At 54.4% G+C, this 19,798-nt stretch overlaps 1 protein-coding gene across 1 annotated transcript in view; it reads left to right on the top strand.

The window, feature by feature from the left end:
• The window catches only part of HCN4 (hyperpolarization activated cyclic nucleotide gated potassium channel 4), a 104,568-nt gene extending 91,556 nt beyond the window's left edge, over nucleotides 1-13,012 (top strand). Inside the window, exon 8 of the mRNA XM_066558965.1 lies at nucleotides 11,260-13,012. Within this exon, the coding sequence (XP_066415062.1) occupies nucleotides 11,260-12,794 (1,535 nt within the window). The 3' untranslated portion in view covers nucleotides 12,795-13,012. The remainder of the gene's footprint in view (nucleotides 1-11,259) is intronic.
• Nucleotides 13,013-19,798: the final 6,786 nt, after the last annotated feature.

The raw sequence follows: 19,798 nt of genomic DNA, 5'->3' as shown, positions 1-19,798 counted from the left end.
TGCCCCCCCCTTCCTCCTGCTGCTCCCTGTGCCACTGAAAGTCCTGCTGTGCCCTGCTTTCCCTGGCACTCACCCTCAAGAGCTGCCTGCTCCCTTAACTCTACATCTGAACTGTTGTGAAATGGCTCCTCCATAGCCCTTGGTGGTGCCCAGGTCTGCTCAGCTGTAACTGCCCCAAAGAGCCCAGGGGAGCTCTGGGCACCCCACTGGAGCTGGCAGATCCCATGGAATTCCCTGGCTTTGTAAATAAGGCATTTCTTCCCTTCCTCTGGAATGTGCACCTTCCAGAAGGAGCAGTGCAGTAGTTCTGTACCAGCCTGTGGCTTTGGAAGGAATTCAAGGTTACTGCCTTCTGCTGAGGCTCTCTGGAAGTGCAGGAATCATTCTGGAGGACTGAAGTTGAGGAACAGCAAGCAGTTCTTGAAAAGCAGGGATGAACAGAAGCAGGAGCAGTTTTGGTCCTGTCCCATCCAGTTCAGGATCTGTGCACAAGGAGGAAGCAAATGGAAGGCTCTTTCCAAGTCAGTGGTGCATTCACTGGCTCCCTTCTGCCCAGGTGACAATGTCCTTGGGAAGCTCAGGGTGACAATGTCCTTGGGATGCTCAGGCCACAGTGAGTACAGGAGATGATTCAGAGGGCCCTGTCACTGTTCTGGCACCAGAATAAGATCCATCCACTATTCCCCCTGTGCATCAAGGGAGTAGGGAGGAAAATCTCAGCCCATCCAGTCCCACTGGGAGATGTTTATGGGATTTCTGGCCACGGGGGGGTTTGGAAAGGGTGGTCTTGTAGGTACAGAGTTTGTGGTGATTGGGAGTGGAGCCTCATCCCCAGTGGGTGCAGCTGTGAGCAGCAGGGGAGCAGCACTGCCAGCAATGAGCCATGGAGTGCCCAGGGGCACTGAGCAACCACAAAGGGAGCAGAGGGCACCCAGGGGCAGTGCATAAATACAAGGGTTATAAAAGGTTGGGCTGAAGAACAAGAAGAGCAGATGTTTGCAGCTTCCTGAAGTAGTATAGTGTTACTCTGTATGGACAGACACCTGAAGGCTTCTGATGAGGTCTGGTGTTACTATGGGGTGAAGCCTTCTGGAACTGTATGGGGATAATCTGTATATTGTGGCTATCTCAACTGGGACATGGTCTCAGCTTTGTGGGTAGCAGAAGGAGCAGGCAGGGGCTCAGCCCACACAGCAACAGGAGCAGGACTGGTTGATTGAGGTGGGATGAGGCAGTCCCACAGCAGGATTGAGCAGTTTGGAAGCAGTGGGTGGGCAGAGGAGAGGGGCCAGAGCCCCCAGCCTGTGCTGCCATGGCTTCCTGCAGGAACAGGGGCTGTGCATGGAGCTGGCAGGCACACAGAGCCCTGGGCAAAGAGCTGAGGTGTAGCCTTGAAGCTCTGCTCCTACTGGGAACTGATCCTGGTGTCCTGCCTGGGTTGGGCAGGAAGGGATTCATCTCCATGACTTGACAGAGGCTGGGAGGCTGCAGAGATTTGTGGCACTGCTTAAGTCTGAGTAACTTGAGGCTCTGAGAGCTCCTCTACCTGCAGAATGTCACACACATGTGAAACTCCACAGACTCAGGGCTGGAAGTTGGGCACTCAAAGAAGCTGGTTTGAAATCCAGAAATCAGAAAAAAAAAAAATTGGTCTGAAATCAGAAATCACTGATTAATCATTTTCTTCCTGATGAAATCAGCCCCTCTTCCTTGTTCCTGGCCTTCCTCTCAGGCTGTGTGCCCTTGTTCCTGGGCAGGCTCTAAGGTTGTGTGTAGTGTCTGTGGTTGCAGGGATGCTGTGCTCTCTGCAGTGAGTAATTCTCTGTCTGGCAGTGTTGGTGAAGTGCCCCAGTTTGCTGTGCCCCATTACATAAATCACACCCTTCTGTTCCTGCCTGCTTTGAAACTGGTTTGCAGTGACCACTGAAGCTTAAAATGAGATTTCCACAAGTATTTGCACTTGTAAAACACCAGCACTCAAATGCTCATTGAGAGGAGGCCCAGCAGGGGTGGTGAATGCTGTCAAACCCAGGGAATAGCAGGGACAGTGCTCTGCTCCTGCTCCATGTGCTGTGGGACACCCAGAAATGCTCCCACCCACTGCAAGGGCACTGGGGAGAGCTGAAAGCCTCCTGGGAGCCAGAGGAAGTTCTTGTTTTCATTTTCCCCAGGAAGTTTTTGCCACATGGTTTGAAATGCCCGTACTTTGAATGCCACTTGTGTATGTTTTGATACAAGGATACCAGTGAAGTCAGGATTAAAGATGCCTTGAGTTTCCTTCAGGCATTGCAGACGCCAAAAAACCAAAGAAAAGCCAAGACAACACAATTCCAGCCTCTAAATATAATTTATGATATTATCACAGTATGAGAGTGTCAACAACATACTACAGTGGTAGAAATGTTAAAAGCTTTGTCTATAAACAAACCACAAAAATAGCTGTTCCCAAACTCTTGGCCTGCCAGCTCGTGACCACAGTTGTGCAGCTGAGATGCTGTTGGCTTTGCAGGCCTGCTTGTCTAGTCCTGACTAATCCCCTGGGCTGTGCTGCCTCCAGGCAGGGCTGGCCTGGGCCAGGTGAGCCAGGGAGAGCAGCTGGGAGCAGTGCCAAGCTCTGCCTCACATTCCCTGCTTGTCCTTGTGCTGCCTTTGCTGCCAGCCTCAGCTCCTCATCCCTTCTGCAGGGACAGGGATGCTCACAAAGGGGGAGCTGGGATGTGTTGGGGCTCCTCCCTTTGGCACTTGTGAGGATTTGTGAAGGAATTTTGGACGAGTTAAGAGACAAGACCTCTGAGTTGCTTTAATGATGTGATTTATTTTCCTTCTGCATAGGCAGAAAGGGTGAGTTTGGCTCTCATCTTCACTGCATGGCTCAGAAGGTCACAAGACCTCTAGTTTCAAACCTTTTAAGGATTTATTAACCAATAAAACACTGCCAACAAGGATATTTATGTTTTTGACCCAACCCTTGAAATATTTCATCTTAAGGACTCATGCTACAGTGTGAGCTTTCTTAGCCAATCATGTTGTGACACACAAACCTACAGTACTGTACTCTAAAACTCTAAACTTCACCTAGCTTAACATGTCTCTGCTTTAAACTATAAATCCACATTCTCACTTCTATCACCTAAGTTTGGAAGGCTTTCCCAAAGTCTCAGATCAAATCTTGGGTTTAATTCCAAGCTTTGGCTTACAGGCCCAAAGTTCTGAGAGTTTTCTGCATTTTGGATTCCAACTGAATGCAGATAACTCCAGTTCAACACCAGCTTTCACTTTAACCAAATAAAGTCCCAGGTTTGTTCAATGGGCAGGGGAGTAACCCCCACAGGTGAGAGGAGCAGGATGCTCTGGCCATCAGGAGATAAATACAGCTGGAGATACAGAAACAGCTCTGATTTGAGGCTGTGGTTCTCAGTTCTGATCTGGACCCAGTGATGCAAGGAGAGAAGTGTCTGTGGCCCAGGTGTGCAGTGGTAGAGGGTGGCACAAAGCTTCCTTTAAATTCCCAGCCCTTGGCACAGCTGAGGTTTCTTATCCAAGCCCTGAGAGCTGCTCCTGTGTGGTGTCCTCTCCCATCAGCTGAATAACCACAAATGTTACTGTCCATGAGGAAACAAAGTTCAGGTGCCACTTGTGCATTTCTCTGTCTCCCTTCAACACCCCAGTGGGGATCTGGGTGTGCTCAGCACAGAGGAAAAGGCACTCAGAGTGTGCTTTGTCTCTCCTGAGGTGGCTCAGGTGAATCACACCTGGAAGTGCTCCCTAGCACAGGTGGGAGCTTGGACTTGAGCAGGAACTGAATATCTGAATTTCCTTTTCTTTGGAAGCCAAGGCCCAGCCTGGGAGTACTTTGTGTTTAGCCTAAGGAAAGGGGTCAGTAACTCACCAGCCATGGGGAATGTAAATCACTTCAGCTCAGTGAAGGGCACCTGGCAGCCCTGCTCACCTGAATATGAAGTGCCATTCTCCTGTGGCTCAGGGGAGAGCACAGCCCCAACACCCCAGGAGAAGTCCTCAGCACCCTGCTCCATCTCAGGAGCTCCATCCCTGACCTTGCTCTTTGCTGCCCACAAAGCTCTTTGCTGTCTGCATGGAGATAAACCACCTGCTCAGGGAACATTTTACAATTCCAGCACCTTTATAAATAATTTTCAGCCCTCTTTTTAATCACATGAAGCAGGAGCTGCTCACAGTGACACCTCTCCTCCTGGGGGCCTCTCCCTGCCTTGAAGGCACTCCAGGAGCTGTCTGCAGCCAGCCCACACTTGAGAGCAGCAATGACAGTGCCAGCATGTCCAGAGTGTCCCAGAGCCTGTCCTGTCACAGCTGCCACCTCCAGCAGGGCTCTGGGGAGGGCGTGCAGGCACCTTGGCACTGGTGCCACTCAAGAAGGTACCTCTTGGCTCCAGTCTGCAGTGATGAGTGAGAGCCCCCTTGGGTGTCCCAGCCTTGGGAATGCCACAGCTCCTCACCCCTCCCTGGACAGTCACAACCTACCCAGCTCTAGATATTCCATTTTTTCTTCATCCTGCCAAGCTCTGTGTGAAGAGTGGGAGGGAAGAGCTTCATTTATCTGGAGTGTAGCTGTGCTGAGACTCACCAGGTGACATCATTCAGGGTGTGTTGGACCTGCAGCAGTGTGGCTGTGCTCTGGCTGTGCACAGGGACACCACATTTTTTGGGGGATAATTAAGTTTATGGAAGAGGGGAAGCAATCAGAGGCAGGCCTGAGCTGTACAGGGAGGGAAGAGAGGGAATTGTTCATTTCAAAGGTACCCCCAGAGTGGAGAGGATCCAGCCAGGGAGAAAGGGAGGGGCAGGATGCAGGGAGAGCTGCCCTGGCAGGTGTCAGAGCTCACACATCCATGGATTTACACAGCCAGGCTCTTGGGAAGTCACTCAGTTTCCAGAGCAGTGTTCTGGGGATGCTCTTAGGGCTGATGCAGCTGGCTTTGCTGGGCTCTCCCCCAAGGGCTCTGAATTCTGAGCAGAAACCTCCCCACAGAGGGAGTGCAGCTCAGTGGGGCTTCACCTGCATCTTTCCAACAGGGAAAGAACCCATAGCCTGGGGGTTAAGAATCATTTTGAATTCTCTGTTCCAGCTCATTTCCCTGTGCACACAGACTCTGAAACTACAGCAGAGCTGGAGCAGCTCCTCCCAACCAGGAAACTCCTGGGGCAGGGCAAAGCCAGCCCTGAGAGTGGGCTGGGTACCCCCTCTGGGGCTGAACTTCTGCAGGAGACAGCTCAGGAGAACCCCTGGCAAGGAAAGCCCAGCTCCAGGGCAGAGCTGGGATGTGCAGCCAGGCTCCAAAGCCAGCCCTTGGTGCCAGGAATAATCAGTGAAGACCTGAGAGAAACCCCTGTGGTGGGAGCAGCCACACTGACAGCAAGCCAGGGCAGAAGGCAGCCTAATAAAATGAGATTATTTCAAATACATGCAAATTCAGAAAGCAATTTAATTACCTGAATTCTTAAAGTGCAGCCAGTGGGCTCAGAGAGAACTGAAAGGAGAAAGGAACAGAAAGTCACAGCTAATTTCCCCTGTGTCTGGGCAGAATTTTAACAACAGAAAGCTAATTTTGATTGTTTGATAGAAGAATTATTGTTGAGTGCTGGCTCCTTTTATGAAATCACATGAGCCTTTCTCCCCGTTCTTTTGTGTGCTATCTACAGTTGAGGAAAATCTGACTTTGCAGTTCTTAATTAGGGGAGCAACATCTGTTTGCTTCGTTTCCATAATTTTACATACCCCCCTCCACTTCAAAGCACCAGGAGCTTTGCTCTGAACATCTCCAAGGCTCTGAATATCTTCCTTTTCCCCTTATATTTAGCCCATTGTGGCAGTGAGGCAAACAGGGAGTTCTCAGAGCCCAGAGGGGAGGGAGGGGAGCTGGAGCTGGGGCTGGGGCTGGGGCTGGGGTGGCTGCAGATGCTTCCTCTGTTCTGGGGTGTCTCAGTGAGTTTGGTGCAGCCTTTAGCAGTGATTTGGGGTGGATTTTTTTATCTCAGCACCTCACTGTGCCCAGCACTTTGATTTCTGTGGGATGAACATCTCAGAAGGACAAATTGCAATCCTCCCTGGTTGGATTGCAGGGGACCAGGAGCCCTTTGGCTTCTCCTGATGAAGCTTCCCCATGGCTGAGCAGGAGCACAGGAGTGACTCCCTGGGGTCACTGAGCAGGGCTGGGGACAGAACCTCATCTCAGGGGGGTCCCCAAACTCATCAGCTGCATCCCCCTCCCTGCCAACTGCCCCGCTCTCCTTCTGCCCAGTGGCTGGGACAAGGAACCCAGGCCAGGAAAAGGGGTTGGAACTGTTTCCTCAATCCCATGAGGAGGAGGAATAATCTCAGCACCAATCTCAGCCCAAGCAAAGTCAGTCCCACTCCTCTTTTCTGTCCCACTGCTGGTTTCTGTCTCATGCAGGACCTCAGGAATGTTTGTCCCAGCAGGACTCTGCTCTGGGGCTGGTGGCAAGCAGGATTTTCTCCAGAAGCAACTCACAGGGCTTATATTGGCATGTGGAAACACTGTGTAAATGAGGCAATTCATTAGAGTGGGGAAGTCAATTAATTTCTCAGTTTGCCAACCAGTTACAGTTTTAAAAAATGGTTTTGAAAAGTCCCTCTCCCCTTCCATGGCTGGAAGAACGTTTTCAGTTATCTTCTGCAGTGTTCTGGAGGAGAAATTTGATATTTTCTTGGCAAATCAGAAGAGAAAAATGTGATCTAATGGAACAGCTAATAGAGGCAAGCTGGGCTCAGGAAAACAGTGAAGTGTAATGTGATTTCAAAGGGAAAATTGAGTGTTCTGGTTTTAAAAACAACAGAAATAATCATTCCAAGGTTTTTACTGCTATTACTTCATCAACTTGACACAAAGCTAAGGAGCTTTGATCAAACCACTTCCAGTAAATATCAGGCACGTTTGGAAAGCATCAGCATGGGCTGTGTTCAGCTGGGCTGTGGAGCCCCTGGAGTGCAGCTGGGAGACACCCAGGGTGATTTCCCCTGGGAGTCACAGAAATGCACCCACAGAAATGTTCTACAAGGGCAGGTTTGAGGCACAGCATTATTCTCTCGCTAGTGATGAATCCACATGCAAACACAGACCTCTAGAGCACTGAGCAGGAGACCCTCAAAGCTGGATCCCATCTCATGCCCCCCATTACTTGGAGCAGTTTCTCCCACCTCAGTAGCCCAGGTTCACAGTCCTTGCCTTCATCCTTCACCCAGACTGCAGGGGCCAGACATCAGTGGGGCTTTCCAGCCAGCTGAGATGGCCTGAGAGGGAGGGAGACAGTGCAGGGCTTGAGGGACACCCTGCTCTGGGACCAGCCCCAGAGCCACAGCCAGGGCACTGGGACAGGAGTGGGATGGGGTTAGGGTGCTGGGACAGGAGTGGGATGGGGTTAGGGCACTGGGACAGGAGTGGGATGGGATTAGGGCACTGGGACAGGAGTGGGATGGGATTAGGGCACTGGGGCAGGAGTGGGATGGGGTTAGGGCACTGGGACAGGAGTGGGATGGGATTAGGGCACTGGGACAGGAGTGGGATGAGGTTAGGGCACTGGGAGAGGAGTGGGATGGGGTTAGGGCGCTGGGACAGGAGTGGGATGGGGTTAGGGTGCTGGGACAGGAGTGGGATGGGGTTAGGGCACTGGGACAGGAGTGGGATGGGATTAGGGCACTGGGACAGGAGTGGGATGGGGTTACGGTGCTGGGAGAGGAGTGGGATGGGATTAGGGCACTGGGACAGGAGTGGGATGAGGTTAGGGCACTGGGAGAGGAGTGGGATGGGGTTAGGGTGCTGGGACAGGAGTGGGATGGGATTAGGGCACTGGGACAGGAGTGGGATGGGGTTAGGGCACTGGGACAGGAGTGGGATGGGGTTAGGGTGCTGGGACAGGAGTGGGATGGGATTAGGGCACTGGGACAGGAGTCGGATGGGGTTAGGGCACTGGGACAGGAGTCGGATGGGGTTAGGGTGCTGGGACAGGAGTCGGATGGGGTTAGGGTGCTGGGACAGGAGTGGGATGGGGTTTGGGCACTGGGACAGGAGTGGGATGGGGTTAGGGTGCTGGGAGAGGAGTGGGATGAGGTTAGGGCACTGGGAGATGACTGGGATGAGGAAGGGCACTGGCAGAGTGGGATGAGGTGTGGTGACAGCAGCACGGAGCCATGGCTGCTGTGGAGCTTTGGGAAGCTGTTCCTTGTGCCCCTGCTCTGGCCCTTCCCCTCAGGCTGGATTTATCTCAGGACAGCAGCTTTGTCCCCGGCTGCTTTGAGCTCAGCGTGTGTCCCAGGCACAGCCTGACCTTGCAGTGCTGCAGGGGCTGCACATGGCCCATGCTGGGATCTGTCCCTTCAGCTCTGGGAAGGGCAGGATTGCAAAGCTGCAGTCCCAGTGCCTCTGTGACTCTGGAGTGCTGCAGTCTGGCCACCTCCTCCCTCACCCGCAGCTGCAGTCAGGCAGGTTCTGCTCTCTCCACGCACAGTCTGTGTCTCTGAGTGTGTTTAAGCAGCTCTGTGGAGCTCATTTGCTGTGATTTTAGCAGATCTGGGTGGGAATGACTCTGTGTGTGTGTGTGTTCAGTGACCTTCTGTGCAGACCACATTTAAAGGTGGCCCTGGTGCTGCCTCTGCTGTGCCTGCCTGTGGGAAGGACTGGGGTCTGTCTCTCTGGGGTATCCCGAGCTGTTCCACTCCAGCCATTAGAGAATTCCTACACATGTACTTCTAGCATGTCCTTCCTGGGCTAGGATCTTGCTGAGTGGGAAACAAAAGCTTTTCTGCCTTTTTTTTTTTTTTTTTTTTTTTTTTTTTTTTTTTTTTTGCAGGGAGTGATTGACAGTAGGTAAAACAGCAGAGCATTTATCATCCCATCCCACTCCCCACAGCAACCAGGTCCTGGGTGCACATCCAGGATCAGAACCCTGGCAGCATTTCAGTGCAGCTCAGCCCAGTGCAGCTTTACCCACAGAGCCCTCAGAGCCACCCCCTGTCCTTTGTGGGGTGACAAAGGCTTGATTTGAAAAAGGGAAGGGAAAACCTTCAGCATGTTCTGGCAGTATCTGCAATTACAGATTGCTCCTTCCTTTTTTATGGGCTTGGCTCAAATCCTGTCTGCTGGTTCCTCCTGCAAGGGAGGGGAAGGTTTGGGAACAGCTTCCTTTGTCCCTGAGCTCCCTCCTCAGCTGTGAAATCACCTCTATTCTGAATGTGCTGTGCTTCCTCCCTGATGTTTTTCATGGGGCTGGTTTCTGTACACTCCATGCTTTGCAGCAAGAACTAAACACATTTTACCTTCCCAGCATCACGGTGGGAGTGACTGGGATCTCCCTCCTATTGTACAATTTCCTCTTTATTGGTGCAGGAGTTGTTTCACCTTTTTCTGGTGCTGGATTTGGAGCTCAATGAGTTATGTCCAAGACTCTGCTGTTGCAGAGTGGCTCTTTAGGAGACCAGGGTGCCACCTTCCCTCTTCAGTGCCATTCCAGCTCTCTCCTGCCAGATGTTTGATTTTCCATTTGGCTGGAGTAAGAAGCATGTCCTTAAACTCTTAACTCTTTTATCTGCTGCACACTTAAAAAGCTACATCATGAAGTAAAAAAACCAAACAACCATCTGGATGTCATCTAGATGTGCCTCAGATCATAAAGATCTGAGAGCTGGCTGGGTGGGATCAAAAGGAAATGCCTCTGGTGCCAGGCCCTGCCCTGGCTGGCTCTGTCCCTCAGCCCAGGAGTGATCCCTGCAGTGCCAGCTGCACTCCCAGGCTGGACAAATCATTCCATGGCATTTTCCAGCCCATTGCAAGGGCAAAGAGCGGAGTTAAACTCTGGCTGCAGGCTGGGAATCCAGCTGGAACATTCCCTAAAGCTGGGGTTGCAAGGGCACAGGAGCTGCAGGATGCCTGAGGGTTCTACCTGGCCCAGCTGAGCTTTTCCAGCTCATGAATAGAATCACAGAATCATTCAGGTTGGAAAAGATTTCAAGACCATCAAGTCCTGACTCACAGGGAAATCTCCTTTTCACATCTCCTTCTCCTCTATATTTGACTCCAGAGTGACCAAGGCACCAGAGACAGGTGAGGAAAAGGTGAAGGAAGGAGACTGGCTGAAGACTTCACTGATTTTATATTTTTGAGGTTTTATTCTCTTTTTCTAATGGAGGCTCAGGTGCAAAATGGGAATCTTCCAAATCCATCAGCTTTTTGCTGCCAGTCTGCCCCGCTTCCCAGCAGTGCTGTTACTGCCCAAGGATGTGTGTCCTGTTGGACATGCAGCTCTGTGCTCCAGCTCCCAGCTCTGAGGGACCTGAGGTTGCACAGAAGGAGCAGATGTGGTGTTTGCCATCTCACTGCTGGGGCAGAGGCTGGGCACAGACCCCGAGGGCCGTGCAGGGCACCAAGGGGAAGCATTCGGGGAAGTGGAGCAGGAAGCTCCACCTGTGCCCTGCCACCCACAGGGACCCTTTGTCACAGACGTGTTGTATGAAAAATCCTTTCCTTAGGATTTTGTTCCTGAGGCCTCTCAGCTTCTCAGGAGAAAAAAATGTAAACAATGATTATCTGCTGCTGTGGAATGCAACAGGTGCATCTGTGATTGGTCTCATGTGGTTGTTTCTAATTAACAGCCAATCACAGTCCGGCTGTTTCAGACCGATGGTCAGTCACAGGATTTTGTTATCATTCCTTTCTTTTTCCTTGCTTGCTAGCCTTCTGATGAAATCTTCTTCTCTTCCTTTAGTATAGTTTTAATATAATAAATATATTATATCTGTTACATATATAATAATTATATATTAAATATATATAATTAAATATATATAATTATATATTTAATTATATATTTAATTATATATATTTAATTATATATTATATAATTAAATATATATAATTATACTATATAATATATTATATTGTATATTTAATATATAAAATATATTTTAATATATTATATTATATATAATTATATATTATATACATTATATAAATAATGATATAGTAAATAATTAATATAATATAAATATTTCTTCTTTTATTATATATTATATATATTATATATAATATATAATATATTATATGTTATATATTATATATATTTCTTCTTTTAGTATAGTTTTAATATAATATGTATCATAAAATAATAAAGCAGCCTTCTGAAACATGGAGTCAGATCCTCGTCTCTTCCCTCTTGCTGGGACCCCTGTGAACACCACCACAACCCTTTCTCTCCTCCCTTCCTCCACAGGCAAGAAGAACTCCATCCTTCTGCACAAAGTGCAGCACGACCTCAACTCGGGGGTGTTCAACTACCAGGAGAACGAGATCATCCAGCAGATCGTGCAGCACGACCGGGAGATGGCTCACTGTGCCCACAACGTGCAGGCGGCCGCGGCCGCCGCCTCCACGCCCACGCCGGTGATCTGGACGCCGCTGATCCAGGCCCCGCTGCAGGCGGCCGCCGCCACCACCTCGGTGGCCATCGCCCTGACGCACCACCCGCGCCTGCCCACGGCCATCTTCCGCCCGCCCGTGTCCGTGCTGGGCTCGCTGGGCCAGCAGCCCAACCAGACCCCCAGGCAGCTCAAGAGATTCCAGTCGCTCGTCCCGTCCGCCGGCCCCTCGGCCGTGGGCTCCCCGTCCAGCACCCCGTCCCAGCTGCACACGCCGGGCGCGGAGACGCCCTCGTCCTCCTCCTTCCACATCCAGCAGCTCGCCGGCTTCTCGGCCGCCGCCGGCCTGGGCCAGTTCCAGGTGGGGTCCCCTCCCGGGGGCTCCGGCCAGCCGGGGCTCAGCAGCGCCTCCTCGGTGGGGCTGAGCCAGTTCCAGAGTGCACCCTCTGGGTCACCCTTAGGCGCGGCTCAGCCCCCGCAGCAGCAGCAGCAGCAGCAGCAGCAGCCGGCCCTGTCCAGCAGTGGATTTGGGCACTTCCAGCAAGCCACAGCCAGCTCCCCATCGACATCGCTCACCCAGCTCTCATCAAACTCCCCCCCCAGTCTCCTGAACCAGTTCCAGCCCACCACGAGACCACTGCAGGGGGGACAGTCGCAGCAGCAGCAGCAGCAGCAGCAGCAGCAGCTCTCGGGCAGTGGGACCCTGGGGGGATTGAACCACTTCCCAGCCCCTCCTTCTTCCAACTCTCCATCCTCCAGCCTAAGCCAGCTGGCGCAGGCCTCGGGCGGGCCGTCCGCGGGCCTGTGCCAAACACATCCAAGTGCTTTAGGATCTCTGACTGGAACGATAGCCCAGCTCCACCAGGAGCGGCCTCCCTTCGCCCCCGCGGCCCCGCTCCAGCAGCCCGGCATCGCCTCTCCCTGTTACACCCCTTCTGGCCTTAGTCCTCCCAGCCAGAGCCCGGTGGCCACCAGAACTTTCCAGAGCGGCGCCGCGGGGCCCTCGGGCTCGCACGGCTCCCTGCTGCTGCCGCAGCCCGCCAGCCCCCCGGCCCAGGCGCTGCCGCCGCGCCTCAACCAGGACATCAAGCTGATCTCGGCATCCCAGCCCTCTCTGCCCCAGGAGCTGGCTCAGACGCTGGGCCGCCACAGCTCTCCTCATTCCTCTAGAGAATCTGTTTCCAGCTTCTCCCCTTTCCCCGGCGGTGGCGGGAGCGGACTCCTGGGCAAGCCTTGCAGCTCGGTCCCCGGGCGGGTGACGCTGCCACGCCAGATGTCCTCAGGTTCTCTGCCACGCCCGCTGGCCTTGGCCGCCGGCGGGCGCAAAGAGTCCATAGTGCTCACGGGGGATCTGGAGCCCGTCAGGTCCAAACTGCCCTCCAATTTGTGAGGACTCCTGCAGGAGCTGCTCGTGCCAGCTCTGCCCTTCAGTTCCTGATGAGTTCACCGAGCGATTTTTTCCTTTCCTTCCCCTTCTGCGCCACTCCTGCTTTTTCTTTTTTTCTTCCATTTCTTTTGTTTAGGTTTAACTGTGCTTAGAAACAAAGAAAAAAAACCCACAGGAAAAACAACGGGAAAAAAAAAAGAAGATAACCAGGTATTCTTAGAGCTATAGATTTTTGGTCACTTGATTTTATAGAATATTTTAATACACAGGAAAAAAAAGGATACGAGCAAATTTAATCCAACGAGGTAACGCACAGCCGGGGCATGTGCCTGAGCTGGAACACGTGAATGAGCAGCCATAGAAGCCACCAAAAAGGTTTTCCTTTTGAGACAAAGACCCGAGGTTGATGTGGGCCACAGAAGGGGCTGTGGGGTCAGGCCTGGAGCTGGTGTTTGTAGAGCAGCCCTGGTGGCCTCAGCTTTGCCCCAGCTGTGACCCTGGGGCTGGGGATGTGGGTGGCCCAGCACATACCACAAGCGTCCCTCTCTCCCTGCCAGGCGTCCCTCCCTCCCTGTCCTCAGCAGGTCACAGAGGAGCTGGGAAGGGGTGAGTTCACTCTTGCAGAGCCCTCGAGGGATTTCCCATGGGCTGAGGTTTGGGTTGGACTCCAGCTGAGGAAGATGAAGGTGACCAGGAGATGGACGGGCCTCGCTGCAGATTGTCCCTTTCTTACTCCACTGATGCTGCAGTGGGAACAAGGAGCAATCCCCTGTAAGGCACAGGGAGGGCAGGGATGATCCCTCTGTACTTTGGCATGTGGGCAGTGGGAGCAGAGCAGGCAGACGGCCCCAAGTTTCAGCCTCTCCGTGGTGTATGCAAACACAGGAGGGATGAAGGAAGAGGCAGTGCTTTAACGTCCCCTCTGTCACTTCAGTTTCTCAGTATCCCTGGGTGACTGCTCTGAGGAGAACTAGAAAGGACTGAGCAGTGGAGTGCAGTCCCAAGCCCTCCTCCTCCTCCTCCTCCTTAGCCCAGGGCAGTGGGAGGCACCAGGACAGTTCCAAGATTTACAATTCTGTTTTTACCATTAAAACCAGATCAGCCCAGAAATTTGGCCAGCCATGGTCTGTGCTTGTCCCCTGCTGGGGGAACCGAAATCCTTTGTTTGATTTCACCAGCAATAAGAGCCTGCACCTGGTGGGCTTCCCCTGCCACCCTGCAGCAGCCCCGGGCACACCTGGGGCACCTGGGGCTGGGCTTTGGGTCCCCGCCTGGGGACACTCCCAGTGGGGCGGGGACAGAGCGGGGCCAGCAGCACTGAGAAGCCACAGCCTTTACCTCCAGGGCAGACATCTCCTTTTGTGTCACTTGGTCCTTCCTCTCTCTCTGTTTGGGGTTTTCTTAGGCCGAGGGGTGTCTGTGGCCACCTCACTGTCCGAGTCAGGTGCTCAACTTTTCTACCACTCCTTAGAGACACATCCAGCCTCCCTCTGTCCCCAGCCCTCAAGGGGATAGAGACTCCATGCAGCAGTGCCAAAAACTTCCCTCCCCCCAGTGCCCAGCCCCTGGAGCTCCCTGTGCCCTGCCCCAGCCCTGGCTGATGGTTGTTTTTATACCGACTCGTCTGCAGAACTCTCTGCCACGTGCCTGCACCTTGAATGTTGCATTCCTGGGCACTCCTGCTTCACCCTGCTTTGGTGGCTCTGAATTCAGATGTGATCAGCTTTGGTCTTCCTTAAAAAGGGTCAGGGGAACTCTGGAAATGCTTTTTCTACTGGCTCCATACAGCTCTGTCTGTGTGAGTGTGGTGGAAGGGTGAGTGTGTGTGTGTGTGTGTGTGTGTGTGTGTGTGTGTGTGTGTGTGTGTTTGTATAGATTTTATAGATGTATCTCTATCTACACACCTGCTTTTCTATCTGTAGGGTAGTCACACACATCTGTAGTCTATTTATGCACATGTGTCAGCACACACACACACACATATTTATATATATATATGTATATCCTAGTTTTAAATTAAAATACGTGTCAGTTCTGACCCTCCCGCAGGGCTGATTGGCAGGTGACAATTATAACCTCTAGATCCTGCTTTTCCAAATATGTACAGGTTCATCTTGAAACAGGAGTTGAAGCAGACTCACAGACCCTCTCATGTTTTCAGAGGTAGAAGGAAGACTCACAATATCCTTTGCAGTTTTTTGGGTTTTTAGCCAGCCTTTCCCCTGTGTGCCAGAGGGCTCCTGGCCGAGCACCTGGAGGGTTTGGGGTGGGCTGGGCAGGCAGGGGGGAAGGGGCTCCAGCCCTCCTGGGCTCCTGTCCTGAGGCTGCTGCACTGCTCCTGAGTCCTGGGCACCCTGGGGACCCTCAGGGGACAGCCAGGGCTGGCACTGCCCGGCCATGCCCCCTCCTCACTGCAGGACATCCTCCTTGGCTTTGCTTCCCTCGGGGATCTCTTTGGGTTTCCAGCTCTCAGCACTGCAGTAGCCAACTTTGAGTTATTCTGACTGGACCCCAGTCAACACTAGGCTTGTCTCAGTAGGTGGAACTATATTTATTACTACTACTACTACTATTATTATTATTATTATTATTATTATTATTATTATTATTATTATTATTATTTGGTTTCTTTGGGGGGGGAAGGGAGGGGAAGAGTTCTAGGGGTGGGGTTTGCAATATAAAACACACAATAAAAACCTTAGTAAATAAAAATGTGAAAAACCCACCCCTCTGACTTGCTGTGTGCTTCACGTGGTGAGCTCCAGGCAACACAAGATGAGCTTTAAAAGAGAAAAATCCCATTTCAACCCTTTGCTTTGTCCTGTCTCTGTTTTCCTGCAGCCTCTGGAGCTTTGGCAGGGTGTTCACCACCTCACACGTTCTCTGTATCGAGCTGCTGACAAAAAGTTTAAAACTTCCACCTACACCTGAATTTTCACCAGGCCAAGGGAGAAATCTGGCAGTTGTTTTGCAGATGTTTTGCACGAAAATCCTTCACTTTAATGCAGACATGGAAGCTGTGGCTGCCTGTGGGATCTCTGGAGGAGGAACCCTGCACAGGACACAGCCCCTGGCAGCAGGACAGGAGCCACACAGGGAGGATGCCAAGGCCAGGAGCTGAAGAGTTGTAGGAAGGTAAAACTGGCCTGAGCTCTGAGCTTCCATTGCTCCTGCAAGGCCCCCTCAGGTCTGTGGGTGACTCCTGGTGGGTCACCTTCTCCTGGAGTTCCCACAAGGGAGTTGAGGCACTGAAATGTTGGGGGTGCCTTTTGGAATGGGTTTTTAGGCCAGGCTGTTTTCCATGCCATTCCTGTAAGAGAGGGAACAGTCCTGCCCAAGCCAACATTTCTTTTAAAATTGAGATTTCTCAGAAGATTTGTAAATTTGCAAGGTTGGATTGGAACAGAATCCAAGTTTTGAGCTCTCAAAGCACACTTGGAAGGCCTGGCTGGTTCAGCACATGGTGCTGCCTCCTTGCCTCACTGCAAGGACTTCAGGGATGATCCAGCTGTGGGGAAACCATCCCCAGAGCCAGGTCACTGCCCTCAGTGGGGTGGGTCAGCCCCTCATCACCACTGCCTGCCCCACAGAGCCTCAGGAGCCCTCCCAGGGTGGGGCAAAGCAGCAGCAGCAGCTCTGCTGGTCTCTCCCTTTGCCCAGCCCCAGTCTGGGCAGGAATTCATGGGAATTTCAGCCTGGCCTGGCTGCCCACCCAGCAGTGTCTGGCATTGGGAGGGGCAGCAGCTCCTACACTCATGGCTCTTGCACCCTGGGGGAGATTTTGGGGTGTGGGAGCCTACAGGACCCAGCAATTCCCAGCAGTGCTTTCCCAGGGCACTGGGATTGGGTGGTCCCTGCACCAGCCAGCCCTGGGCAGAATGAAAGTGGTGCCAGGGCCCCAGGGAGAGGCAGGCTGGGGCTCAGCTCTGTCTTGGGAAGAGGATTTTCCTCCTCTCTGCAGCCTCCCTGAGCTCTGTGCCTGGCAGGACCCTCAGGTCCCCCCCAGTCACAGCCACATCAGGGACACCCTGCCACCCCTCTGGGGTGTCCCCAGGGAGCCCCAGGCTGGGGCTGAGGTTGGGCATGCCCTGACTGAGTCCTGTTTCATCTCCTCTGCAGTTCCAGGGATCTCCCAGCACGGGACCAGCAAGCTCAGGTACCCTGCAAGGTGCTCTGGGGATGCCCAGAAGGAAAAGGGAGTTGCATCTTTTCCCTCCCTGCTAGGAGAGCCATGAGTAAGTTGGGAATGACCCTTGAAAGCCATCACTAGAGCAGAGTGTGTATTTTCCCTAAAATAAGGAACAGCAGGCAGCTTTCAGCCCCAGCCTCAGGGCTGAGCTCATCCCTGCCCCCCTGGCACTGCTGTGACAGTGACAGGAGCTGTGAGCCACACTCTGAGCCCTGCTCTTCTGTGGGACAGGATCCCTTTGGGAAGGGGAGATGGGCACAAAGCAATGAGAGCAAATGGCCAAAGCACAGAGAGCAAACAGCAGATGGGGCAGCTCGTCCAAGGCTCCACACCCTGGGCAGAGGGGACACCTCACTGCTCACACCCCTGCGAGGTGGCAGGGGACACTTCCAGCTCCTTGGGAATGCCAGAGCTGGAGTGGGGCACAAACTGGGGCTGCTCTGCTGGCACTGAGGGCCCCAGAGCAGTGTGGGACTGGAGAGGCACTGAGGGCACATCCCCTCCCTGCCAGCCCTGCCCTGGCACAGGCACATAGAGGGGAACAGCTCTGGGGTCAGGGTGGGACCCTCCTGAGCTGAGGGAGGGACAGCAGGGCCCAGGGTTGGCTTCTCAGCAGCCTGGCAGGGAGTGCTGGGGTCACACTGGAATAAAGGCTGGCCAGGAGCTCTGCTTCCCACAGGGGAGGGAGCTGGAGACGGAGCTGGCACCTACTGAGGCAGGACCCTCCCTTGGCAGGGATTCCCCTGCCCAGCCCAAGCCCAGAGGGGTCAGACATGGGCACCGTGGGGAGGGCAGGGCAGAGGCCAGCCCGTGCCAGGATGCCAGGAGCCCTGTGCCAGCCCCAGGGGGCTGGAGCTGCAGGGATGAGCCCCAGAAGTGGCACACACACACACCAGCAGTCCCTCTTTGCTGGATGCCAGACACTCCCTCCCTGTGCCCTCTGCCCCTTGCAGGCCATGCCCAGCCCCAGCCCAGGCTGGGGTGACCTGTGTGAGGGATGGGGGGGTCTCTCCCTCTGCAGGGGGGAGCAGAAGCAGGGCAGGCCAGGCTGCAGTTGGGCTTGGAGGTGATCCTACAGCAGCTTTTCATCATCCTGCACTTCCCTGCTCACGGAGAAATGGTCCCACGGTGGCCCTAGGTTTGGTGTGTGCCTCTGGCCCCTCTGCCCCGGTTTTCAGCCCAAATCTACACTCAGAAACCTGCAGGAATGAAATGAGGCTGCTCAGGCACGTTGTGAGCAGCACTATCAGCTCCTTGGCTGGACACTGCTTTTCCCAGGGGAGGAGCTGGGTCAGCCCAAGCTCCCCAGCTCAGAGCTGAGCTCCCCCTGCTTTCCATCACAGACTTTCCGTGCTGGAGCTCCAGGTGTGCTCCCTGTGCAGTGATGGCTGCAAGGACGCCCTGCCCTCCCTGCAGCCCCCCAGCGACCTCGGGGGAGCAGTGCCCGCTGTCCCCAGCCTGTCCCCGCACCCAGGGGTGCCTGGGCACTGCTCCTGGATGGGCAGGGGCTCTCCAAAGCCATCCCCTCGCTGCCTGCTCTCTCCCCTGGATGAGAAGAGGCTGGATTTTAGCTGGGTTCACGCACATTGGTTCTGTCACATCACTTGCAGAGCCCCCAGCCATTCTGCCTCACTAATTCAGGCTCCTTTTGCCTAAGCCCCGCTCCGGCTTTAGGCTCTGATTTTAATGGAGCTGAATGTGGTGCCAGTAAGGCAGATTAAGGGAACGAAGCCGTGCCTTGGTTCTGCCATCTGCAAAGGCAGGAGAGGCGATTGCCGCCCCTTGCAGCAGCTCCCACCACCGACCCCAACCACCGCTGCTCCCCTTCCTGATGGGACAGACCTCGCCTGGAGCCCCTCAGGAGACGGAGATGCTCTCATGGGGAGACACAGCGGCTTCCCGGGAGCTGCAGCCCGGCCGATGCCAGGCCCTGTGCGGGCACTGCCCGGCTGGCACGGGCGCTGCAGGACCGGCCGTGCTCAGGGTGGCACCGGCAGAGCCCGGAGCGGAGCCGTGCACGAAGGCGTTCACAGCCTGTCCCGGTGCCACGCGTGTGAACGCCTTCCCTCCCCGGGAGCCGCTCCCGGCCTGGCTGCAAATCCCAGAGCTCTGCCCGGTCACCTGCCGCCCTTCTCCCCCCCGCTGCTTTTACACGGCCGCGCTGCCGGGCGGGCAGCGGCGCTCACGCCGTGCCAGCGCAGGAGCCGCGTGCTGCCTGTCCCCCATCGGCCTGTCCCCCCCCGGCCTATCCCCTCCGAACTGTCCCTCCCGGCCTGTCCCTCCCGAACTGTCCCCTCCGAACTGTCCCCTCCCGGCCTATCCCCTCCGAACTGTCCCTCCCGGCCTGTCCCTCCCGAACTGTCCCCTCCGAACTGTCCCCTCCCGGCCTATCCCCTCCGAACTGTCCCTCCCGGCCTGTCCCTCCCGAACTGTCCCCTCCCGAACTGTCCCCTCCCGGCCTATCCCCTCCGAACTGTCCCTCCCGGCCTGTCCCTCCCGAACTGTCCCCCCCCAGCCTGTCCCTCCCCGCCCTGTTCCCCCCCGAACTGTCCACCCTGGCCTGTCCCCCCCCGGCCTGTCCCGGGGCCAGGTGCCTCCCCCCAGGGCTCCCATGTCCGCAGGATGTGGTCAGCTCCGGCTGACCTGCCCATCCCTTCAGCCCCTCTGCAAGGCCACCCCAGCTCCAGGCCCGGAGCTGCCGTGGCCGGAGGTTCCCAGGGCCGGAGGCTCCCAGGGCCGGAGCTGCCGTGGCCGGGGCTCCCAGGGCCGGAGCTGCCGTGGCCGGGGCTCCCAGGGCCGGAGCTGCCGTGGCCAGAGG

The sequence above is a fragment of the Molothrus aeneus genome, chromosome 13, assembly GCF_037042795.1.
Source record: "Molothrus aeneus isolate 106 chromosome 13, BPBGC_Maene_1.0, whole genome shotgun sequence".
NCBI lineage: Eukaryota > Metazoa > Chordata > Aves > Passeriformes > Icteridae > Molothrus > Molothrus aeneus.
Note: the sequence above shows the minus strand (reverse complement) of the source record. Positions and strands in the feature narration are given on the sequence as shown.